At 37.2% G+C, this 27,038-nt stretch overlaps 1 protein-coding gene across 3 annotated transcripts in view; it reads left to right on the top strand.

Moving 5' to 3' along the window:
• The window catches only part of FER (tyrosine-protein kinase Fer), an 81,864-nt gene that overhangs the window by 45,983 nt on the left and 8,843 nt on the right, over positions 1-27,038 (top strand). Inside the window, exons 6-11 of one of the 3 annotated variants that reach the window (XM_069819514.1) lie at positions 2,114-2,251; positions 4,096-4,338; positions 5,529-5,709; positions 8,748-9,053; positions 23,892-24,089; positions 26,500-26,676. In XM_069819514.1, coding sequence (XP_069675615.1) covers positions 2,114-2,251; positions 4,096-4,338; positions 5,529-5,709; positions 8,748-9,053; positions 23,892-24,089; positions 26,500-26,676 — 1,243 coding nt within the window. The remainder of the gene's footprint in view (positions 1-2,113; positions 2,252-4,095; positions 4,339-5,528; positions 5,710-8,747; positions 9,054-23,891; positions 24,090-26,499; positions 26,677-27,038) is intronic. The other 2 variants (XM_069819517.1, XM_069819518.1) reach the window with 2 other exon arrangements.

Genomic DNA, 27,038 nt, shown 5'->3' on the forward strand with positions numbered 1-27,038 from the left:
TGGTACACTCATAATATGCCAACACACAAAACTCATAACCAATGCTCGAAATGTCCTCCTCTTGCTTCTAGACATGCATGCACTCATCGAATCATGGACTGTCGCTCCCTTTCAAATACTCCGGGATGATGTTGAATGGTTTCGCAGGCTTCCGTGACACGTCGATGAAGAGTTTCTTGATCCGGGATGTCTGCTCCATAAACCAATTGTTTAAGGTGCTCCCAAAGATAAAAATCCAAAGGATTGAGGTCGGGAGAACGTGCTGGCCATTGAACTGGTCCTCCTCTGCCTATCCATCTGTCATGGTAGACACCAGTCAGCGTATCTCGAACAAGGCGACTAAAATGTGCTGGAGCCCCATCATGCACGAACCACATGTTTTGTCTTATGTTCAGAGGCACATCTTCGTACAGTAATTCTGGAAGGGTGTTTTGGATAAAGTCCCTGTAGATAGCACCTGTAAGACGTGCTGGTAGAACGTATGGACCTACCAGACTGTCACCTACAATTCCAGCCCACACATTAATCCTAAATTGTTGCTGATATCTAGCCTGAAATACAGCACGAGGATTCCGATCTGCCCATACGTGTTCATTGCGGAAATTGGTAATTCCATCTCTCCCAAACGTTGTCTCGTCTGTAAACAAAATGATGAGACAAACAATGGATTGGCTATTTGTGCTAGAAACCATCGGCAAAAGTTCTCCCATGGTGGATAATCAGCAGGCGAAAGGCCCTGCACACGTTGCGGATACAAGAGCTGCCCGTGAAGTACCCTCCATGCTGTACTGTGTGATGTACCAGTTGCCACAGCCAATTGTCTTGTACTGATACCTGGATCGTCTTCGGCACAGTGTAAAATGTCTTCTTCGAGGTTCAGCGTACGAACAACTCTTGGTCTTCCTCGATCACCAGTCTGTGGTGCAACGGTTCCTGTCTCAGCAACGCGACGATACACAGCAACAAAGGTTTGATGATTCGGTTGTCTTCGGTCTGGAAACGCCATCTGATACAGCTGTACAGCCTCGCGTCCATTACCATTCGCGCGACCATACATAAAAATGATGTCAGCCTGCTCACGAAATGAATATCGTCCTGCCATGGTTGAACGAAACACGTTAACTCACTCCACGTTCACAATTGCAACGTTGAAGACAGACTAATGACAAATGACACATGTAAACAAGTCTCCATGGCAACACTTCGCCATCTGCAGTCAATTTCTGATACAACGAGTCACAGCCTTCTATGAATGAGTGCATAAAGAAATGAAGTTTTGAGGTTGGACCTCGAAGGCCGTTGAACGCAAACTTTTAGTAATAAATGAATAACGGGGAAACAAAGGATTATGGGACATATGTTCATATGAACTTTTTTCCTTCTTTTGGTGTAAGGAACCCATGCCTGAAGTTTGTACACGTATTTTTTATACACCCTGTATATATATATATATATATATATATATATATATATATATATATTAATTATTTAAATAAAATAACCTCTTCCAGGGGTTGACTTTTCAAATAAACGTGTCTAAATACATGTTGAATTCAGTTCCAGAAGGCTGTGGTTTAGATTTACGAAGCAAACAGATAGTACTCTTTGCTGTGAAGGAATGTATAAACAAATTTTTACGAATCCCATACAAAAGGGAACAAACACAACTAACTAAAAAAACAAATACAAAACAGGACACAAAATAACTCGCCAATACCAAACATATCAAATAAACAATTGAGGACCGTTTTTGCAAAACTTGCTAACTCAAAATTTGCAAAATTGAGATTTTGATGGATTCGTTAACATAAGGCAGGCCTCTACATGATGTTCAAAGCATCTTAGTAAAATTGGGCTATTTCTCTTCATTGTAGTGTGTCAAAGTGTGATCGTTTTTTCAAAACTTGCTTTCTGCTATAAGTGAGACATACAACAAAACTTGCTTACTATAGTGTTTTGTCTCTCCTGTAAAATTTAGTTTTTTCAGTTAGCAAGTTTTGCAAAAACAGTCCTCAATTACAAAAAACGTGGATTACAACCAGGATTGTAACAATGGTAGTATTCCTGTATCTCGAAACTGGTGACAGGTGTTAAATATATTTCCCTGTTCCAGGCAAACTATCCTCTTAGAAGTGGCACAGTGGACAAGTCTGTGCTCTGAAAAGTTCCGCGAGGCACAGAATAGAGTGGAAGCCAGCCTGGAAGCTATTAGACCGCACCAGGAATACAAGGACTTCACAGAAAAGCACAAGTATGTACACTCACTGTATAAATTAACAACATTTTGATGTGGTAAGCAAGACAAGGTAGTAAGATGAATGCAAAGTACATAATTATATTATTATATTACGTAATGATTCTTTTATTTTCATTGCTCCAGTGGGGTACGCAGAATTTTGTCAAGGGGAAGGTCATTATTAAAAATTGTTTACAATTTACATTATTGGTATTTAAAATTTTGTGTAATTATTATTATTATTATTATTATTATTATTATTATTATTATTATTATTATTATTATTATCATCACCTGAGTTTTCACAGGAGGGTGTGAAACTAGTTCTACAAAGAACATTTTCGACAACATCGTCACGCTGCAGCTGCGAAGGATCATTTGCCAATGTGAAATTTTCACTAACCTTGCGAGAATCACTACACGACTTTTTGCTAAAAAAATTGTAAAATTGAGCTTTTCGGTCACTTAGACATATCAAAGAACTCAGAACGATGTGAAGTTTATATTACCTGTAAAAATATAAACTGTCAAAGCACAAAAGGTTACAGGAACGTTTCACAATAAAATCAGAACACAAACTAACAAACAGGTGAATACCATTCTTAAAATGAGTTTAAAATCGACAATGCACAATATTTAAAAACATCTGTACTGTAGAACTGTCAAAACAACCTTTTCAATATGTTTCACGACAAGTTAAATTTCATATTTTGTCAGCTTCATTTTATTACAAGGTCGGTACTATAATCTTTTCGCTGTAAGAAAAATCCTAATGTAAACAATAGCACGTGACTGAAGTGAGGCTTCATTGGCCGCTGTTTGGCGCCATAGATTCTCAGTACGTGTTCCCGCCTACTGTTGTACATTCTGTTCCATGTTAAACATTTCCCGTTTCTCGTCAAGTAGGCCTAACCTCACTACTATGCATTCGTTTGCTTAGGAAACATTTATTTTATAATTACTGTAATTAAATTATTTTTAAGTCTTATGTCTTCACAAAGGACAGTTGAGGATGCAGAAGCCATACTTCAGTACCACGTGCTTACGTGAACATGTACGAGCTCAAGTGACGCCAGCTTGTTACAAGAACAGACTGCTTCGGTATTACTGTTGGTATTCATCCGCGTTCATAGTACATAACAAAATATAGAAATAGCTTTTCTGTTATGTAGCGTTTTACTTATGAGTAAAGTTAAATGTTTCATTGTATTTAACAACTAGAATTCAATGTTTTATTTTCAAATAATACAAGATTGTGGTTTCCAAATACGAACTATATTTTCCTGCGTCATGTGAGTGTTTCGACTGGGAGCCAATCACGGTTATGACAGCAATGTGCTTATATTTACATTAGGATTTTTCTTACAGCGAAAACAGTATAGGTGGTAGGTCTCTCTATAATAAAGATAGTATTGTTATAATTCGAATGTGCTGCAGCACCGAACATAGGAATTATATTGAAGTAGGGGTAGGAAGGCTAAAACTTATGTCGATGTAGATTTTGTTACTCTGACAGTGAAAAATTAGAAAAGGGGAAGCGATTATGGGGGGGGGGGGAACTCGAATCTGAATATGTCATTTTTTCAAAAAGTTCATGGGGGTTTAAACCTGGTAACCCCACCTTGCGTACGCCCCTGCATTGTCCATTTTATTCTCCACTTCTCTCCTTTTTAACCAGAACGCCATTCTAGGTGGTCCTGTAATTACTATGCTGGCCATTAAATCCGAAATCCGTGAGTTCAAACCCAGCCAGGCATTGTGGATTTTAAAGGGTGATAGAGTTCTTAGCATGGCATTCTGTTGGAGGGATGCAAAGCTGTGGATCACGTTATTGTGATGGCATTGGTGTTGCATTGCAGAACCCTGCCCACATCCCAAGTGCCGTTCACGTTTGACGACAGCCTGGTGGAGGACACGTCAGGCAAGCTGCTGCCCAGTCAGTTGACAGTCGACAACCTGACCATCGAGTCCCTGCGAGGCAAGCTGGCAGAGCTGGAGGCGAGTGTGAGGGACCTGCAGGAGAAGCAGGCCAGCCACAGCTTGCAGGTCGATGCCGTCAACAACAAGAACTCGCAGACAGCGCCCACAGATGCTTTTGTGAGGTACAGCATGTCTCACTTCACTGGAGTTCGTACACTTTTCTTGACTTTTGACTTCACTCAAAATTGCTTACAGCTTGTGACTTCATCCAAAATTGTTGGCCATTTCTTCTCGTTTTTACAGTGTTTTTGTTTGCATTCGTTTCTGAAGGAGATACAGGTGCCAAATCTAGGGAATCGTGTAGGACTATTTTAAAAAAACTACAAATAATGCCCATGGCTTGTCAGTATATCTTTTCATTAATAATCTTCCTCGTATGTAATCGAGAAAACTTTGTAACTAATTCAACAGTTCATAGCATAAATACACGTCAAAAAAATGACTTTCAGACTCCATCGGAAAGTCTGTCGTGCTATCAAAAAGGAGTGCGTTAATAGACTCCCTATCGATATAAAAAATGAAACTCAAAACATAAGATTATTTAGGGCCAAATTAAAGAAGTACCTAATTTCTCACGCCTTCTATTCTGTAGGTGAATTCATGACATTCAATAACGCTTCATGAAATTGATACTAAAATATTGTGTTGTACTAGTAGACTATATTGTAAACCTCTACTGTATAAATTTCATAAAAATTATATAAATTACAACTTTATCATTCCAGACAGTATGTGGCACAATTAATAGAACTTTGAAGAATAAAAGCAGAAAGGAAAGAAAAATGAAATTCTACAATGTAACGGCAGTCCCTACTCTTTTATATGGAAGTGAAAGTTGGGTTACAACAAAACCTGAAGTTAGTAAAATACAAGCGGCAGAAATGAGATTCTTGCGAAAAGTAAAAGGATGCACGAGATTGGATAGAATTAGAAATGAAGATATTAGGCAGGAACTAGGAGTATACCCACTTATTGATAAAATAGACAATTACAGACAAGATTGGAAATTACATGTAGAGAGAATGGACGACTACAGACTTCCCAAGAAAGCAATAAATTATAAACCAAAAGGACGAAGAGATCAGGGACGACCGATGAAACGATGGAGCGACCTTTGAAGCCGGAACGGGCAATTGCCCATACCATGAAGTGAAGAAGAAGAAGAAGACAACTTTATAACAATATTAAGTTTTTTGACTTGTTCCATATGCTAGCTGTGAAGCAATGTACGAATACCATGGAATGTTAATAAATACAATACAATACAATACAATACAATACAATACTACAGAGGCTGTTGTAATGATTGCAGACTGGACCCCGGCAAGAGGGAGCTGGAAGAGCTGCGGTGCAAAGAGAGGGAGCTGCAGCGTCAGGTGGAGGTGATAAAGAGCGCCCTCAATGAGCTGGGCTGTGAGGAGGTGCCGTCGGGCTGTGATCTGTCTATAGACTCGTCCTTTGTGGATAACCACAGTAATACTGAACAGCAGCAGGTACTGTGTGGCAGGAAAGTGTGTCTGTATTGACAGTAAGTTTGCTATGACATGTTATTGTGCTAGTCCATTGCCAGGGAGATGGTAAGGCAACATTGCGTTCGTTCACATGTCTTTCATTCTTCAGTCATTTGTTTTCAGCTGCTGCTTCCCAGGGATGGTATATGGATGTATTCTTTTATGAGCATCACTTCAAAAGAAATGTGTATGATGTCATTATCTTTGCTTGGATAATGCAATAATCTCTGTTCTGTAATCAGTTTTAGGCTGGATTTGACACATGCACTACTTCTTGTTTTTTTTTTTTTACTGTTCTTCACCATGCAGTAGTTGGTGTTCGAAACTTGGACAGACATTAATTACCAGAGTTGTCAAGTCGTTTCTTCTCATCTGGAAACTTGTGTAGCATGACAAGCTTGTTCGTGAATAACCTTATGAGCTCTATTACAGACTTCAGAGTAAATATTAAAAAAAAAAAAAAAAAAAATCTTTAAAATACTATGTGATTTGTGTGGAATGCATAACATAACATTTTGTGGGTATTTGTGACCTTATCGGATGTTGAGTCGCCATTTTTAAACTTCCTACATTATGGATTTTTAAATCACTCGCCCCCTTTTATTGTTGTTTCTGGTAAATTAAATTAAAAAAAAAAACTTTTTTTCTTCTTTAAAATACTCTTTGATACATTATGTGGAATGCATTGCATAATATTTTGTTTGTATTTGTGCCCTTATCGGATGTTGAGACGTCATTTTTAAACTTCCTGCGTTATGCATTTTTAAACCACACGCCACCTTTTATCGGTTTCCGGTAACTTAATTTTTTTGCTACATTGCCAGACAAAAATGGATATAATTTCTGAACTATTAAACATACATGCATGAAATTTAGAACACACATTCTTTAGACTATTAGGAAACTTTTCTCTGTAACAGAATTTTGTTAATTGATTTCATTTTAAAAATACGTCCGTTTGTTTGCAAGAAAGGAAATAAGAAAATTGTTATTAAATTTTAATTGTTTATTTTACAAACATAGGAACTAATATAAAAATTCTGTTACAGACAGTTTGTAGAACATGCTTTTGCAAATACATTGCAAAAAACTGTTTGAATCTATCTTTAAAAACAGTTTAGATATATCGGTTTTAGTACAATCCTGCATTGGGTATATTTTTTTTCAAATTTGGGCCCCCAAATAATTTTCTTTTTTCGCAATATTTATATTTGGTTGAGTTGCTACAGCTATGAGCTCTCTACATACAAAAAATTAATATTTTACACAAAATAGGAAAAAAGTAAAAAAAAATACCACCCTCTCCCCTTAAGTGGAAAACTGCAATAAAAGCGTTGTATGCAAACTTCCTCGTTTAAAATAACACGAGCAACTTGTAGGGTAGGGAAAAATGACCGTGGTTCCGAATCTTCCACATGCCTTTGTTTTAGTGTCACATCAACTTCACTTTATTTTATTTTCCAGTGGGTTGTGGACACACATCTGGTTGCATTATTTCTATCACCAAATGTTCCGTGAAGCAAGGAGTCACTAGTGGTTTTTGAATGCTATGCTGTGTATGGTTGAGGACTCGAGTTTATCATTGTCCACGTGACAGTAGTGTTGAAGAATGCATTTCTCTTGGAATGGTGCAGACAGGTGTACTTGCGGGCTATTCCATATGAAGTCGATCAGTAAAAAACTTCGCATTTTTTTTATACTCTAATTTTTTCCGTATTTATACAAGGTGCTGAGGGGAGTGCATTTGCAAAAATATACTATTGAAAGTCAAACGGTTTTCGTATTGTTGAGCGACAAATTTAGCGTATTTGATAAAAACAAGCCTCTTTCAGCGCTCAGAACTCTGGAACCATTTACTGCAGAACATTGAACGAGAGCTCATTTTGAAGCTGACATTTGGTAGGTTATGATAAGAAGTGATCCTTATTTTTATTGTATACAGAGAGAGACAGATAATCTGATTTTACTTACTTTTAGGCTTTTTGGCCATTTGTAAAAATGTAAAAAATATTGAGAAAAAAACCTTGCATTATTAAGAGGGATTTGGCATTGTTTGCTTAGTGCCTCGGCAATAAGTTTCGAGGGTATTAAATAGATTATTTTCACACGCCTGGACTTGAACGGCACAGTACCGCACGCACTGGCCGAGAGCTGAAGATAAGCGAGCGTTGGGCGTCATTTTACTCCTGTGTTTATGAAAACCTGTGATAAAGCTAGCCCAGCTATGCGCTGCTAGACGACGGATCACGTGTTATGTCTCCTGGCCTTGCTTCCCTCGGCTAGCTCCCGTCTCACAGTCAGCTGGTTAGTTCACACGCGTACTATTTATTTTATTTATTTGATATTTTCAATACTTTCTTATCAACGTGCCGTCAGTAAAAAATGTATGTTTATTTGTACATTCAATGCGGAATCTAACTATATATTTTAAAAATATTTTTTCCTTGGCAAAGGCGTCTTAATGAGGAAAAATTTAAATTTCTCCATTTCCATAAAAAGTAAGAAAATCTGTTTATATGTCAATATAAACTTTAATTTCTCAGCATCAAAAGAAATCATGAATTTGATCATTGGGTGAAAGGGTTTCGGAGCTACAACAGTTTAAAGTTGCAAATTTTATAAAATACGATAAATTTAAATATTTTTAATTTAAACACATGAAGTTCTGATGCCTCAAACTTTGCACAAATCATTGTATCACAGTTCTCTGCGTACAAAAAAAGTTTTATTGTATTTAGAAATTGTAAGGTCAATTTTCTCTATATTTCGGTCGATTTGAGATGGAATAGCTCTTGCAGTGTTTATTACGATGAAATCAATGTGATTATTTCAGGAAAGCCAGTGTCTGTGATGTTTGTGTTGTAACTGTGTATCAGAGTGTAACTAAGTAGTATAAAAAAGGTAGGAAAATGATCATAAGTTTGCCTGGGTACCAAAATTGAAAGACACAAAGAGTTTAAAAGCACGTTGTAGTATGCTTCTTCTCTTCTTGATGTAATGAAATGTATAACATTTTCCAGGGTGGTGAACGGTTCCCTTCAACACTGACTTTGAAAAAACAACATCAACAACGCTTAGTTGAAATCCTTCGCAAACCGTTCCGCAGAATATCCGCTCCTTCCTCCCCCGTTCTACCCCCTCGCAGTGCGGGGGAGGGACGGGAAGAGGAGAAAACCACATCCCCGACTACCGATGATGACAAAGTATGTGGTAGTGGTGGTGGCGATGATTACGGTGATGCTGCTGTTGAAATAACTCTCATTCCCAATACTCCTGACCCCCACACTGCCAGTAACAGCTCGGCTAGTGACTGTGGTTACACCGTGGTAAGCTAACAACTAACATTCATTCTAAGTTACAACGCCCGATCGTATGGGAAGTTCTTTCCATATGCCACAGACCACCAGAGAACTATAAACTGTAATTGTTTTAGTTGTATTGAAATTTCATTAAACTGAAATTGAAGTCACATTTTATTCATCCATAACATACACCTAGGATTCATTCATTCATAGTTTTCTGCCCACAGGCAGGTCTTCCACTGCAAACTCAGCACTCTTCAATCTTCCCTATTTTCCACTTTCATCTTTGTCTCCCCATAGGATCCATATACAGTGAAGCCTCTCCTTACGGACACCTCCAAGATACGGACACTCCTCATATACGGACAGATTTTTATGTCCCAACTGAAATAATATAGAAATAATGATAAATTTAACTCTCGTTTACGGACACTCTCAGACACGGACACGGACAGCTGTTTCACAGTCCTAAAGCTTGCTTTACCTCCTGACTGCGGACAGAACTTGGATTTCAAGACCTAATGTGTTACAAAAATGGAAAATTTAGTACAGAAATTCCTTAACATGAAAGAAGATAATAAGGGTCTCGTAAGCTACTACTAGCCCAGCCGGCTACCCCTTGTTAGCTGGAAGCGGGTGGATAAACAAAGTCATCAAATTTAACCTGTCTGATGGGTCCAAGGTTTCCGTGATCGTGAAATTGTATTCGACACATGATAGGTTTAGTAGGATTATTCTCTTCACTTCAATCATTTGTTCTGTTTCGAGAGACATGGCACCCGAACGTAAAGGTTAAGTTGAAAACTGTAAATTACAGTACTGCATAACTGTAGACCTAGAATAAAACTGCATGGCACAGTACTGTCTTTTCCTTTTCCGGTTTTATCTACTGTAGTTCAAAGTTGCAAAGAATTTACTGTAGTACAGTAGACTGTATTTAGAATTAAACTACATTTAAAACGTGAAGGGATACAGATTGCATATTATAAATTTACTGTTAGATTGGGGAGTCTCCCTCCCAATAAAGGACATCTCCCAGATGCGGACAGAGTGTTATGTCCCTTTGATGTCCGTAAATGAGAGGTTTCACTGTATCTTAATGTAGTCTATCATCTGATATCTTCTTGTGCCCCAAACTCTTCTCCCGTTCACCATTCATACCACTAGGCAGTTTCTTCTCAGCCAGTGACTCAACCAATTCCTTTTCCTCTTTCTGATCAGTTTCAGCATCATTCTTTCTTCACCCACTCTTTTCAACACAGCTTCATTTCTTATTCTGTTTGTCCACTTCACACGCTCCATTCTTCTCCATATCCACATTTCAAATGCTTCTATTCCCTTCTCTTCACTTCGTCATAATGTCCATGTTTCTGCCCCATACAATGCCATACTCCATACAAAGCACTTCACTAGTCTCTTCCTTAGTTCTTTCTCCAGAGGTCCGCAGAAGATGCTCCTTTTTCTATTAAAAGCTTCCTTTGTCATTGCTATCCTCCTTTTGAGAAATTGAATATAAAAGAAAGAGAGCAATTGCAAAACGGGAAACAAGAAAGCGACACCAAGAGAAATGGAGTGATTTCGTCTCAAGATTAGAAAGAGATTTAACATTACCAAGACCCAAAACTTTCAAAATTTTAAAGAAAATAAATTCGGAGATAAAAGAAAATGTTGTTATAAACCCTATTCCTAACGAATCTCTACTTGCTTACTTTAAAAATATATGGTTTCACAAAAACATCTCTCTTACATTAAAGAATTCCAACAACAACACAACAGATATTATTACTTATGATGAACTCATTGAAGTATATAAACGTTTAAAAAACGGGAAAGCCCCAGGCGAAGATAATTTAAATTTCGAGCTTTTTAAATACGCTGGAGAAGAATTTACCTATGGATTTTTATATTTCTTAAACAATATATGGGCAGGATTAAACCCCCCAGAAAGTTGGCAAAAAGCCATTGTAGTACCCATTTATAAGAAAGGAAACAAAAAACTAGGTGAAAATTACAGGGGTATAAGTCTTCTCAATTCTGGATATAAGATCTATACAGCCATAATCAAAAATAAACTATCACATCTTTACGAAGACAAAATCACTGAAGAACAGAATGGATTCCGAAAAGGAAGATCATGTTGTGACAGCTATTTCACCATGAAGATTTTAATTGAAAAGCACAGAGAATTTAATATTCCAACCCACTTAGCTTTTATTGTTTTCATAAAAGCTTTTGATAGAGTTGATAGAAATAAACTTTTAGAGATTTTACGCTATGATAATGTGCCAAACCAAATCATTCTCTCCATTTATAATTTATATCAACAAAATGAAATTGCCATAAGAACTGAACGTGGAACTACTAGCTGGACTTCCATCAACCAAGGTGTTAGACAAGGGTGCGGTCTTTCCCCTCTGTTGTTTATTATATATATGAACCATATTTTATACATTTGGAGGCAAAGTCATCACGCTGGAATTCAAATTAATCGAAACACAGTTCTCGATACACTAATGTTTGCCGACGATCAGGTTATTATCGCTAAAACAGAGGATGCTTTACAAAGAGCCATTTATAATTTGCAAATAATCACCTCTGATTTCAATATGGAAATCTCAAAAGAGAAAACAAAAGTCATGGCATTTTCGGGAGAGAACCCAATTCCAAGTAAGATCATGATAAATAATACTTTAATTGAACGTGTTAACTCATTTAACTATTTAGGTTATAACCTCTCTTACATCACTGATGAAGATATGTCAAACAAAATATCTAAATTTATAAAAATCACTGGCGTCATTAATGCCGTCTTCAAATCCTCCCATGTTCAGAAACATACAAGGCTAAAGGTATATAAAACACTAGCTCGACCGGTCCTCACTTACGGTAGCGAGGCATGGACAATCAGAAAAGCTCATGAGCAAAGGCTGATGACAGCGGAAATGAGGTTCATGAGACGAACAGCGGGACACCGTAAAAATGTGGACATATTGCAGGAACTCAAAATGGATCCTATAGTTAATTTTGTTCAACAATATCGACTTCAGTGGAAAAAACATGTCGAAAGGATGGATCGCACTAGATGGCCTAAACAGATTCTTACTTATGTACCAAGAGGAAAGAGGAAATTGGAAGACCACAAAAGCGCTGGCATGAGATCATAACAGATCCTGTAGGGTCTAATACGTGAGGGATATGATGATGATGATCCTCCTTTTGACTTCCTGGCAGCAGCTCATGTTACTGCTTACAGTACACCCCAAGTATTTGAAGCTGTCCACTTGCTCTACTGCCTCATTTAGAATTCGCAAGTTTGCCTTCTTTACTTTTCTTCTTATAACCATGGTCTTCGTCTTGCTGGCATTTATCTCCATCCCATACTGCTCACAGCTGTCATTTAGCTCCAGTAGCATATCCCTTAGTATCATCTGCTCTTCTACAATAGCGCCTTATCATCAGCAAATCTTACGCACTTTATTCTTCTTCCTCCTACTATCACTCCTCCCATGTTCTGAAAACAGTTCTTCATTAAATCCTCCAAGTAGATGCTGAACAGGGTAGGTGATAAAGGGCATCCTTGTCGTACTCCTCTCCCTATTTCACTTCCTTCTGACATTTCTTCTCCTATCCTGACTAGGACCATTTCATACAAATATTACTGAACAGCCTTCTCTCTTTGCAATCCACACCAATTTTCTTCAGGATCCCCACCGGTTTATTCCACTCCACTCTATCAAATGCCTTTTCTAGGTCCTCAAATACTACATACACTTGTAATTGGTTATTATATAAAAATTTCGTTATAATGGTCTTTTTTTTTTTTGTAGTAGCATGAATTTTGGTTACATTAAACTTAAATTTTCATTATTGTAGTTGCATTTGATAACTGAAATTTTTAGCATAAAATACAGTTACATTGCTGGGGACTAGGAAATAAACTGAAAATTTCGTTATTTGGGTGTTCGTTGTAGCAACATATCAGTGTACTAGGTATAGGTCTACACTTGTTTTGTCCGAAAATGGAGATTGTAGAATTTTTCTACACATCCTGTATGAAGATTATTTTTTCACGAACGTCTCCTGTCCTAATTCAACGTCGCAAACTTATAGCACAATAATTAATAATAGATCCCTATTAGAAACAACAACAACCAAATTTCTTGGCTTAAAAATCGATAATGTGTTAAATTGGAAAAATCATATTAAAGAAATTACCCCCAAACTAAATTCAGCTTGTTTTGCTGTTAGATCTATGCAAAAGATAGTAAATATCGATACCTTAAAAACAATATACTTTGCATACTTCCACTCGGTAATGAGTTTCGGAATAATATTCTGGGGAAATTCCACTGATAGTACAATATATTTCTATTACAAAAAAAAATGTAATTAGAATAATAGTAGGTGCCAAATCTAGGGAATCGTGTAGGACTATTTAAAAAAAACTACAAATAATGCCCTTGGCTTGTCAGTAGGCCTATATCTTTTCATTAATAATCTTGCTCGTATGTAATCGTGAAAACTTTGTAACTAATTCAACAGTTCATAGCATAAATACACATAAAAAAATGACTTTCATACTCCATCAGCAAGTCTATCGTGCTATCAAAAAGGAGTGCGTTATATGGCAGTAAAAATTTTTATTAGCCTCCCTATCGATATAAAAAATGAAACTTAAAACATAAGATTATTTAGGGCCAAATTAAAGAAGTACCTAATTTCTCACGCCTTCTATTCTGTAGGTGAATTCATGACATTCAACAACGCTTCATGAAATTGATACTAAACCTTTGTGTTGTACCAGTAGACTATATTGTAAACCTCTTCTGTATATATTTCATCTAGACTGTGACTATAAATTAAGTCTTTATAATAGTATTAAGTTTTTTGACTTGTTCCATATTCTAGCTGTGAAGCAATGTATGAATGCCATGGAATGTTAATAAATACAATACAATACAAAAGCTTATTCAAAGCTGGATCACACTTCATTTTCACATGACCACACTACTCTGCACCAATTACATTTGTTTGTTCTTCCAGATAGTACTTACATTCGACATGAGTGGAAAGAAAGGCCTTAGTTGGGAGCACATTGATTTGTTCTGTGGCATTTGTAAAGAACTTATCTGTATGATTATTAAGTAATTCATGTAGCAACTATATTTTGTAGAAGAATTTCACTGCGTCCAGGGCACCATCTTACATGTATCTTTTAGTTTCGAGTAGTTTTGTATCATCTTCATCCCTTTCCTCTTACCTACTTTTCACCTGATGTAGAAAGAAAGAATTGCATTGCAGCAAAAGCTGATTTTAATATAGCTACAGAGGATAGTTTTTACAAATTCTGTAGATGTCTGTTTCTGAATATCTAATTCTCAGTACTTTAATACATTCTGTTTGTATTTGGTATTTCAATTAATTTCCGAAGTAGTTGCGGGCTAAATCAAGGAGATGCACTATCACCTTTACTTTTTAACTTTGCTCTACAGTATGCCATTAGGAAAGTCCAGGATAACAGAGAGGGTTTGGAATTGAGCGGGTTACATCAGCTGCTTGTCTATGCGGATGACGTGAATATGTTAGGAGAAAATCCACAAACGATTAGGGAAAACTTGGGAATTTTACTTGAAGCAAGTAAAGAGAGAGGTTTGGAAGTAAATCTCGAAAAGACAGCGCATATGATTATGTCTCGTGACTAGAATATTGTACGAAATAGAAATGTAAAAATTGGAAATTTATATTTTGAAGAGGTGGAGAAGTTCAAATATCTTGGAGCAACAGTAACGAATGTAAATGATACTCGGGAGGAAATTAAACACAGAATAAATATGGGAAATGCCTGTTATTATTCGGTTGAGAAGCTTTTATCATCCAGTCTGCTGTCAAAAATTCTGAAAGTTAGAATTTATAAAACAGTTATATTACCGGTTGTTCTTTATGGTTGTGAAACTTGGACTCTCACTTTGAGAGAGGAACAGAGATTAAGGGTGTTTGAGAATAAGGTGCTTAGGAAAATATTTGGGGCTAAGAGGGATGAAGTTACAGGAGAATGGAGAAAGTTACACAACACAGAGATGCATGCATTGTATTCTTCACCTGACATAATGAGGAACATTAAATCCAGACGTTTGAGATGGGCAGGGCATGTAGCACGTATGGGCGAATCCAGAAATGCATATAGAGTTTTAGTTGGGAGGCCGGAGGGAAAAAGACCTTTGGGGAGGCCGAGACGTAGATGGGAGGATAATATTAAAATGGATTTGAGGGAGGTGGGATACGATGATAGAGACTGGATTAATCTTGCTCAGGATAGGGACCAATGGCGGGCTTATGTGAGGGCGGCAATGAACCTCCGGGTTCCTTAAAAGTCAGTAAGTAAAAGTATCTCTGTTATACACCTTGAAGGTACATGGAGGACAAGGAGGTAGAACTCTATGTTCCTGACCTTGACCTGTAGAATGAGGCATTGTGGTCAGCACCACATCCCTACTGCCTTTTATCGCTGGTAAAGTCCCAGATGAACTCCAGAACCCTTCTGGAAGTTTTGGCAATGAGAAAATATCACCTGGGATTGAACCCGGGAGCTTTTGGTTCATAGCTAATTGCTCTAGCAACTGAGCTCCTTGTCGCCCTAGTACTCCGAATTAAGTTTTCATCAGAAAATTAACCATAATTAATGTTTTTTCTCAAAGTACCTAGTTATGAAGATTCTTTTCATTTCTGTTTCTACACAAAGAAATCTAAAACTGTCCGGACTTCTTGTGTGTTTACAGTAATGCTCTCATGTTTGTGTATATTGTCTTACTTTCGTATGAAAATGAATTGCTGTAGGTTACAGTTATGTAGAGCTTAACATTTTGCTTAGCTGTGGTAACACAGTAGATGGCTGACTTAATCCCACAGCTATCAACAAATGGTGTCGAGTATTATATGTTTTATTGACGTGTTGCTTCATCCTAATATGTACCAGTAGTTTTGGTTTTGTTTTGTTGCTAAATTGCTTGTGTAGTTCACCCTGCTTTTTATTGGAACATACAAAGATCCCAGTTGTAGAATGCAATATTGTCATATCTAAAACTATACTGCCATCCAGTTATTCTGTATACTTATATTATCTCACTGTGTTATTATGTTTTTGAGTTTGGTTACTGCTGCATCTGTATGAGGGTCACTTCAAAAGTAATGCAGTACATCTGTTTTAATTGCCGTTTATTCTATAGCTTTCCTATTTATTCACCATGTTGATACATCCTGAAGGAACGAAATGTGATTTTTCTGCTTTATTCGCCTCAACATCCTTACAATACCTCAGTACAAGGGCATGTATATGCATACAGTAAAATATGGAGTCTCTGTTTTTCAATCATTTTTCACAGGGAACTCAAGGAAATCATTGTCGTGATGGTTTGTTCCACGAATGCAGTCTTCGAGTTCACGAAACAAGTTCCTACTTAACCTATAAATTAATTATGTTTTCCTTTTTTTGAAATGAAATCCAGAAGCAGGAATACTTCTGTATCTTAGAAAATCATTGCTCCATGGAGACACGCTTATTTAAAATTTATTCTTTTTTTTTTTTTTTTTGGAGAATTCAAAGATATCACTCTGTTAAGTGAAGAATAGTTATTTATGGTACTTATGAGGTAAGCACATCTTTATTGCGTGAGTGGAAAGATTTAAGCACGAGGCATCAGCCGAGCGCAATAAAGATCACGCTCACAAGTGCCATACGTAATTTTATCCATGACCATAACGAAAAATTATGTTTTACAAAAGAAAATATGTTGAAAATAAGTCCTCATGTAATCACATATCATGGCATGGATTTTAGAATCGATACGTGTACTAGGTAGGTCGTGATGTAGGAGGCCTTGTTTAGTGGAGAATGGGGAGAAGGCATTGGATAAGTAACAAATTATAATTAATTATATAATTTTAATATATATTTTTCTTTTTAAACGTGTATTTTCGTCTTTTTGAAGTTTCAGGGATTATTTAGAAGCGTTCACGGGACCAATGTGATTAAAATAATTTCACATTTTACATCTATAAACTTAAGAGGAATATTAAAAAGTAGTTAATCATCGTGTCTGTTTAGCTCAGTTGGCTAATGCTTGTTATAAAATGCTATAAACTATAAACCCAACTTCGTAGGTTCAAGTCTCCTCGCCTCCCAAAAGGTAAATTATTACAAATTAAAAAAAAATACATATAAGATATGGATGCAATGCACAAATTACGACGTAGTAGATAGAGAAAAGAGAAGGAGATTGAGTGTATGTATATTTAAGAAATGGTAATAAAGAAGTAGAGGTAGTGACATCTAGTAACTAATATATTAACTTCTTGAGTAATAGTTGAATGGAAAAGTATACGTGTGTGCCCGGGTACTAAGAAAATACTAACGAACTGTGAGATAAAGTTCAAACTGTGAGGTAAAGTCTTTATCTCACTAGTGGAATAAAGTAATGTTGAATAAAAGCCTACTTTACAAACGCAAAAGTATTTAGTAAAGGCATGTTTTTCGTTATGGTCATGGATAAACTCCTTTATCCTTTTTGGCAGTTGAAAGATGAACATTAAAGCCGTCCCTGCCTTTGAGATGACTGTGGGAAGAGAAAAAACGATTTCAGATCATAAGTTATGAGTTACGTCACACAATACACCATGCCTTTATCCTGATTTGTCATAAGGATTTTGAGAGAGAGGAATATTATATAGAAAAATTGCATATTGTTTTGAAAAGCATGCAAAACTATAAATTAAGAGCTGCAGATTTTGAATTGTAATGCGTTACCTTTAGAGTGACTCTCATGGCAAGATCATCGTTTGATAACTGGGAGTTTGTATGCAGATCTTTTTTGTATCAGCAGAGTGACATTATGGCAGGTTTTAACAACAGTAAAATCTATAGAAATAACATAGAAATTGTTGCATGGGTTGGTTTATTAACGTACTTGTCTAACGCCTTCAAGTTATTTTTCAGTGTAGTTATTATTACAAATTGGTTTTAAGTTGGTAATCAAAACTCTTGCAGAGCATACAGTATAAAAATTAAGAATAAATAAGAACAACATAAATTTTCAGTCAGGTTGAAAGTTGGGTTACCAACTTCAGTATACAGGGTTAGTTAAAAGTCCCGCACCACCTAAATAACTTTTGAAGCATGTGGTTCAGTGACATGAAACTTGGTATGTGAGGATAACCATATGCTAAGAACTCAATAATGGTATTACCGAGTTTTTTCTGGTTTAACCGGAAGTAACTCCAACTCTTTTATTTTAAATGGAACACCCAATATATTATTTTATTTTTGAATAGTACTCATTAAGAGCTTTTAAAAAATTACCCACACTTGATACTTCTGTACAAATTCAGTGTTGCTAAGTCAAGAAAACAGAAAAGTGTATCGAATATTAAAATAATAAATGTACTACCTAAATAACTTTTGAAGCATACTGTTCAGTGATATGAAACTTGGTATGTGAGGATAACCATATACTAAGAACTAAAAAATGGTATTACCGAGTTTTTGCTACTTCCGGTTTAACCGGAAGTAAGTCCAACTCTCTTATTTTAAATGGAACACCCAATATATATTTTTATTTTTGAATAAAGCTCATTAAGAGCTTTTCAAAAAGTACTCACACTTGATACTTCTGTACAAATTCAGTGTTGCTAAATAAAAATGGAAGTGGTGCAAGATATTTCTAAAGCCTGGTTAAATCATTCCTTAAATGTATATTATTTATATATATTATTTTATATGACATAGTGCAGAGGGCGGCCACTAGAGGGAACCCAAGAGTTGGAACAGTCTGAGACGATTCTGTCCGACGCCGGGGTGGAATCCGGTGTGGCTTAGTGGATAAAGCATCAGCACGTAGAGCTGGAAACCCGGGTTCAAATCCCGGCGCTGGAGAGAATTTTTCTCCATTCCATTACTCTTTCATCGTATTCCTTAAATGGTTTCTATGATCGAGTAAAGCAGCTGAGGGCTACCAATTTGAACACATAATTTAGAAGGTGAGCTAGCTTTGTTTTGTTTTTGTTAAGGAAGGAGTATTTTATTATTTTAATATTCGATACACTTTTCTATTTTCTTGACTTAGCAACACTGAATTTGTACAGAAATATGAAGTGTGGGTACTTTTTGAAAAGCTCTTAATGAGCACTATTCAAAAATAAAATAATAAACTGGGTGTTCATTTCAAAGTGTGTCATGACGTCACTGTTGTGAGTCAGCGATTTGAAGCGAGTTTCAGCTTTTATGTCAGAGAAGTTGCCTATTAATCAAGGCGTTCAATATGAATTTGAGAACGTGTACGGTATAACTTGAGCGCCGTAGCAACAGATGGCGGTCTGTACGGTCTGTGTGCTACCATAACCTCTTTCGAACTGTGTTTTGCGCGGGCAAGTCGTACGCAGGGTATTTGTTATCATCGGTTGCGTACGGCAACATTCCACAACACAAATCAAATGCTCCGTGTCCATGTTGACCGTCGAAGTTAATGCCAACAAATAGGTAAGTAATCGTCTTAACCCTCTCCCCATATCCCGACAGTAAGAAAAAAACTCACCTCAGTACGTGTTTCCAAACAGTTCACATTCCTGCTACTACTGGCGTTACCATACGTATCGGTAAGTACTCTTCACAATGAACGCTGTACTTGCTAGGCAACTTCTCTGGCACATAGGTAATACACCTCTGCAGAAGTGTAGGAAGATTGAATTCTCTAGGCTCATCGGCTAGCCACGTGACGGCATACAGCGAGCCACGACACACTTTGAACTGAACACACAGTATTGGGTGTTCCATTTAAAATAAGAGAGTTGGAGTTACTTCCGGTTAAACCGGAAGTATAAAAAACTCGGTAATACCATTAATGAGTTCTTAGTATATGGTTATCCTCACATACCAAGTTTCATGTCACTGAACCACATGCTTCAAAAGTTATTTAGGTGGTGCGGGACTTTTAACTGATCCTATATATCTGTTATGTTTCTGATTAATAAATGTGATATTCTGGCTCCTTGATGGAATGCAGAAAATTGTTAGGTGGTGCACATAGAGACTTCGTGTATACCTTGCGCCTTGACATTGGACTGAATATTGAGTTAATGTATTGCATTTGTATTATCTGAGAAAATGTGGAATTTATTATTCCAGTCCATTGTCAATGAATGTGGAGTTGTAAAGGTAGAGATATCAGTATTACATGTATGTACCACAAAATGTAGAGAACAGACACATTATGTGTGCTGTGTTTCACAGCACTATTTCTGATACATTGCTGCCTGCAAGAATTGTTAGGCTGACCTTCCTGCAGTAGTGTCTACTGATCTTTGAAGCTTTTCTTCAGGGACTGTAACATTGCAGGGTGGCAGATGGCTTCATTGCCTGCCATATTAATTCTCTGATTTATTTAACAAAGCATATGCTATTTATATACATAGCAGCAAGCTAGCTTGTTGAAATATAAGGAAGCTAATAAGATTGCTGACTTATACATGTATCTACATACTGGGTGTTCAGTTCAAAGTGTGTCATGGCTCGCTGTATGCTGTCATGTGGCTAGTCGATGAGCCTAGAGAATTCAATCTTCCTACACTTCCGCAGAGGTGTATTACTTATCTGACAGAGAAGTTGCCTAGCAAGTACGGCGTTCATTCTGAAGAGTACTTACCGATACGTACAGTAACGCCAGTAGTAGCAGGAATGTGAACTGTTTGGAAACACATACTGAGGTGAGTTTTTTTTCTTACTGTCGGGATGTAGGGAGAGGGTTAAGACGATTACTTACGTATTTGTTGATATTAACTTCGACGGTGAACATGGACTCAGAGCATTTGATTTTACTGTGGAATGTTGCTGTACGCAACCGATGTTAACAAATACCCTGCGTACGACTTGGCCGCGCAAAACAGAGTTCGAAAGAGGTTATGGTAGCACACAGACCACACAGACCATACAGACCGCCATCTGTTGCTACGACGTTCAAGTTATACCCTACACGTTCTCAAGTTCAGAATGAACGCCTTGATTAATTAGGCAACTTCTCTGACATAAAAGCTGAAACTCGCTTCAAATCGCTGACTCATCAACAGTGACGTCATGACACACTTTGAAATGAACACCCAGTACATACATGACTATACACACACATGTGCGCAAATACACACACATACTCTCTCTCTCTTCCTCTCTCCCTCCCTCCCTTCCTCTCCCCCCTGAAAACTGACAGTAAAGTAAATTTATGTTAGTCCACTACATAATTATACAGTTTTTGAAGTGTAAAAATGACACTGTTGGTCAGCTGACCTGTAAACAACTGAATACAAGAGGTTAAATTTTAATTAATTTTATTTGTATTTATTAATCACATCATAAAAGAAAAAAGAACAAACAAAAATTGTTAAAAGAGCAGCCGAAATACCAGGATTGGGGAGATTTTGGGTTTCCTTCCCAGGGCCGCCCTCTGTTCATCACTAACAACAAGCAGGTTGTTTAACAGTGTTGAACATAGGAGCATTGTGACGAAGTAACAGGATAGGCCAATAGCAGCACATCTGCTCATGAAAGAAGATGTTTACGAAATTGGAGGGTTTTTTTAAAAAAGAACCATAGTCCAAAAAATGCAAATTTGAGATATTAAGCATAAGGTGAGCGTATTGTAGCAGCCAGCTACTGAATTAGCTGTTAGGGGAAGAAACAACACCGTAGGCTTATGTTATAGGAATGAAAGTTTTCAGTGGTTTTCATAAAACAACCGTAGTCCAAAGACTTTTTTTTTTTTTTTTTTTGTGAAAACTGTCATTGTCCAGCCAGGATGATTGTAGCATTTACAAATAGGCTATCCCATTCATATCATCTTGAAACATTTATCCATACAATTTTAAACTGTAGTAGATTGGCAGTACTGCTTCTTACGTATGCGGCAAAAGCCACCTCAGAGAAAAATACTTTAGCATGTGAATTGTTGTACAGTGAAACTTCCCAATAGCGGACACTGTCGGGGAAAAACTAAATGTCCGTTATTGAGAAGTGTCCGCTATTTAGAAAATCGTTAGTATGTATACAGTACATTAAAATTTCTCATACATATTCAACACTATATTTTACAGTACAGTACAGTAGACGGTGAGGTTGTTTACAGTATTCATCCAGAGAGATCATATCGGGAAATGTTTTGTAAATGAAATATACATCAGTCACTGTACCACTTCACCTCACACAAAGAAATCTAGAATTGCATTCTCAGTGTATGATTTTAAAATAACATCCTTGTTTTTTAAAATTTCACTAACCTGAGTTTTTCCCACATTAAACTTTGTGGCCAGTTCACGAACACTTAATTTCTCCTTCTCACTATGCTTTACAATATCCACTTTCTCTTTTAGTGACAAACGTTTACGTTTTTGTGACATTTTTAATGTGAGTGTACTTCCGAACACTCAACTTGACAAACGAATATATTATTTAATGTACCGATGTACCGGTGTGGCTTAGTGGATAAAGCATCAGCACAGAGAGCTGAAAACCCGGGTTCAAATCCCAGCGCCGAAGAGAATTTTTCTCCGTTCCATTACTCTTTCATCATTGACAAACTAAGAAAGTATGGACTGCTCACGTACAGTATCACAACTAACAACTGTGCTGCTTACCTTCAATAAAGTACAAGAACGTTCAAATGCACGATAATGATTGTTGCAGAGAATTCCGTTTAATTTACAACCGTCTTTTTCTTTTTTTCTTTCATGCTGTCCGTTATTTGGAAGTTTTAATTGTTGTTAGGAGATACATTTCAGTGTCCGCGTCCGTTATTGAGAATGTCCGCTATTTGGAAGAATTTTATCATAAGGGCCAATGTTATTTTGCAGGGGAATTTTAAAATGTCCACTATTGGGAAGTGTCCGTTAAGGGAAGTTTCATTGTATTAGTTATGGAGTCATCTTTAGGTGCAGAAGTAACCCCATGGAAGAAACGTAAGCAACAAAAGGAGAAGAAACAGGATATAATAAAGAAAAAGAAGCTTAAAGGAGAGGCACAATTCAGCCACAACAGAGTATTTTTTCTTAAACAACCATTGTCCACAGTTACCTGCATTTACACATGTATTTCTATGAGGCAATTTGTTATATATGTACTTCAGTTTTGCCAAGTTTCTACAACACTTTAAGAAATGACATGATGAATTTCATACTTGAAGTGTCAACAACACCCATGCCAGATAGTTTTTTGTTTCTCCTGGAAAGTTGTGTTTTTGGACTATGGTTTTTTTTTTTTTTTTTCAAGAAAACCCTTCAATTGTTTATCACCTGATTTCATGAAATAGAATTTTTTTTTTTCCGTTGTTGGTAACTGTGTAGCATCTATTAGATGCTTTATGGTTGTGCTAACAGATGGAGTTACTTGTCAACAATGTGATGCTGAAATGTGTGTTCAGGTTACTGCCCAGCGACAGTCCTGATGTATTTTTATATTTGTGATGATTGGTTAATTAATATCAACCCGGCACACTAACAATCACACTCACATTAATACAAATTTCCAGACTCTAGACACCCAGGGAATTCTTCTTCTTGAAGAAAAATTCACTGAGAGCCGAGCCCGGGAATCGAATCCGGGACCTCCTGATCTGGAAGCCAGCATGCTGACCAACAGACCACGGAGGCAGTCAGAATTGTATTAAAACAGATTTTTTTAACATCCTGATGATTTACTTCACACATAGCACTTGCCAGAGTTCCTTGAATAGTTATGTTTCCTTGCTTGTGCCAACCTTGATGAATACTAATGAAAGGTCTCTAAGTTTGCATTTAGTGCTGCTGGAGTACTTATGAAACAAATGACCGCAGATGTCACTGGCTCCTCATCGGCCATTGGTGGATGAAGAATGGTTTCATGGAGTGCTGCCCCGTGAAGAAGTGGTGAGGCTTTTAACACGTGAGGGGGACTTCCTAGTGAGGGAGACGACGAGGAACGACGAGTGTCAGACTGTTTTGTCTGTGTGCTGGGGAGGGCACAAACACTTCATCGTCCAGACCACTGCGGAAGTGAGTGCACGCATTACACATTAATTAGCATGTTCAAAATGTACCTAAAGTTGCTTATACACTGCCAGATTCAGTGCTTCACAAGACTTTTCAAGACTTGCCAATACTTTATCGTCGGACCATCGGATCTGTGCCCCTTCAGCGCTGTCGTCGTTCTTGAAAAAGTTAACGCCTGTACTCACTCCATTCCACCCGCTTTCCTCCCACCACGTCAAACAGCAGACCACGAACCTTGCCGAATAGGGATGTTGCCAAACTTCCGTTAAACGGTGTCATAAATAACTGGTCCTCCATGCTACAATATAATTTTTTTCAATCAAAATACATCTTGTATTTCTACATTTTTTAAACCTAAATCCCATGTCTCGAATCACTTTCCATAGCGTTTCTTTCCAACCTTGGAAATTATTGCTTCTCTCACAACCTTCAGTAATTTCTTCAATGTCGGAACTCCTTTCTGCACGGTATAAAATTCTTGTATCTTTCTTCTTAAAATATGCATAGGTTCATATCATCTACAAGAATTAAAGGTTCCCTTGGTCTGTTCTTCCCTGGTGATTCTAGCTTTTCGTCTCCTGCACAGACTCCCTCTCTCCTGATTTTCTTTATTAGGTGCTATGACCCGCCTACATAAATTACATAACATGTTGTATTATTAGTATTAGTTAAGTAAGTACAGTAATTTTAATACATAATCAATTGAAATAAAATTAGCCTCAACTGTGGTATCAGTTGCTCTTTTCGTTGCCTGATTTATAGGAAACAGATATTGACCTGTTTGTTTCTCTTCATCGCAAAATGCTATTACGTACTTGCTTAATAATATTTCTTTCGCCACTCCGTGCTACAGTATTCATGTTGAGTTGACAACACTGGACTGCAAGTGCAAATATTGTAAACTGTCCCGCAAGAAGGCTCAAAATTGTGAGTAGTGGGGGAGAAGAGAAAGGGAGAGAGAGAGAAAAGAGAGAGATAGGAATGCAGGGAGAGAAATGAATTACTGAGGCCGAGTAGGAATTAGGGTTCAGTTTGCATATCTTACGGGGGCACAGATCCAATGGTCCGACAATACAATTTTTATTGTCAGATCACTTACAATACTTTAAAAGTCTTTGATTGCCTTGAAAGTAAATAGCTTTGTTTCTGCAGTAGTTTCCAACCATCATGAGTAGAGCCCAGATTTGTATGCACAATCAAATTGTAAAGTCCTGTGCCGCGGCGTCGTGGTCTAAGGCATCCTGCCTAAGACATGCGTTATGGAATGCGCGCCGGTTCGAGTCCTCATGGGGGAAGAAATTTTCTCATGAAATTTCGGCCAGTGTATGGGACTGGTGCCCACCCAGTATCGTGATGCACTTGGGGAGCTCACATTAAGATAGTTGTGCTTTACTTTCATCCACTAGACTGGAATACACGTACTTTTTGCATTAGTATTTTATGTTTTCATGCTTATTTATATTGGTTATTAAAATATATTGTGAAATTTAAATGAATCTTCAGTATACGAAATTAGTGAATTATTTTACAGTACATGAGTGTTCGTGCAGGGATGTTTCATGTAAAACAATATTTATCTCAAAAAGGAAGCAAAAACGAGCAAAATTTTATTAAACTTTTTTGTTTGAAATACCTCAAAGAATAACCCCCTGAAATTAAAGCCTTTTTTTTTTAAATTTGCTTTACAGCCCAAATGGATAATTCTTTGTAAATATTAGCCTTCCTTTAGTTGAGATTGAAACTTTAGGACACGTCTTGGGATTCTGTGAACAGGGATTGCTCTTGAGTAACTCTATACAACATCTTGTAAGATTCAAAATTGCTGCCGCATTAAGAAATAAGGGCTGGATAGTAGAAGAAGAAATCTCCTGTCCAGCTGAAAATGGGTCAACGAGACGAGTAGATATTTTAGCGTACACTGCTGACACTAAACAGGGCATCATTGTGGACCCCACGATACGTTTTGAAGTAGGATGTCATCAGTCAGCCGAGGTCCACCTTGAGAAGAAGTCGATCTATGAGCCTACAGTCAACTATTTCAAGCTGAAATATGCCTTAATTCACGTTGAGGTATTCGGCTTGCTCATAGGTGCTCGAGGGACTATACCAGCTTTTTTCGAAGAATTTCGATGGCAGTTAGCTCTGCCAACATCTCTGAGGGATGACATTGTGATAATTGTGTTAAAAAAATCATGCCAAATCCTAATTAATCACATGGTGCCACATTAATAGCAATCGTAATTTTTCACGCCCTTTTCTTTGTTTCCCTTCTTTAAAATTTAATATCTATGTTTACATATGTATAATAATTTTTTTGAGGATATACTGAGTCCGTAAGGGCTACCCTCAATGGGGGGCAGTTTAGTATTATTTATTTAGCCGAAAATAGTGAAATTGTTTGGTTGTTGTGCAGGGTCATTACAGGTTCGAAGGCCCCTCATTTCCTACGATACAAGAGCTCATCCTTCATCAGTACCAGAGCGGCTTGCCTGTCACAGGGAGGTCTGGTGCCGTGCTGAGGAAGCCAATTCTTAGGGAGCGCTGGGAACTCAACAATGACGATGTCATCCTCCAAGACAAGATTGGCCGGGTGAGTGGAAATCTGTTGATGCTAGTACCTGCACAGTTTGTGAAGAATTCAGTTTCTGATGAAGGGGTAGATTTCTCTGAATGGGAGGGTAATAGTCAGCTTAGGTGAAGTTTGACATGGGTAAAAAGTGACTTGGATGTTGCACAGATCCCTTTCTTTCAGATGCAATATTGTTCCTGAGCAAAGAAAGCTTGGAGGCTTCTTTGTTAGTAAAATAATCATGCAAATCACTGTTATATCTAAATAAGTGAGGAAATTTCTTATAAAAATAGCAGATTTGTAAATAAATTAACCATAAAAAGTTAATATCTCATATTCAGAAAAAAACTTTGTAACAGAAGCTTTGGATTTAATTCTAAAAA

Source organism: Periplaneta americana, chromosome 2 (assembly GCF_040183065.1).
Source record: "Periplaneta americana isolate PAMFEO1 chromosome 2, P.americana_PAMFEO1_priV1, whole genome shotgun sequence".
Classification (NCBI taxonomy): domain Eukaryota; kingdom Metazoa; phylum Arthropoda; class Insecta; order Blattodea; family Blattidae; genus Periplaneta; species Periplaneta americana.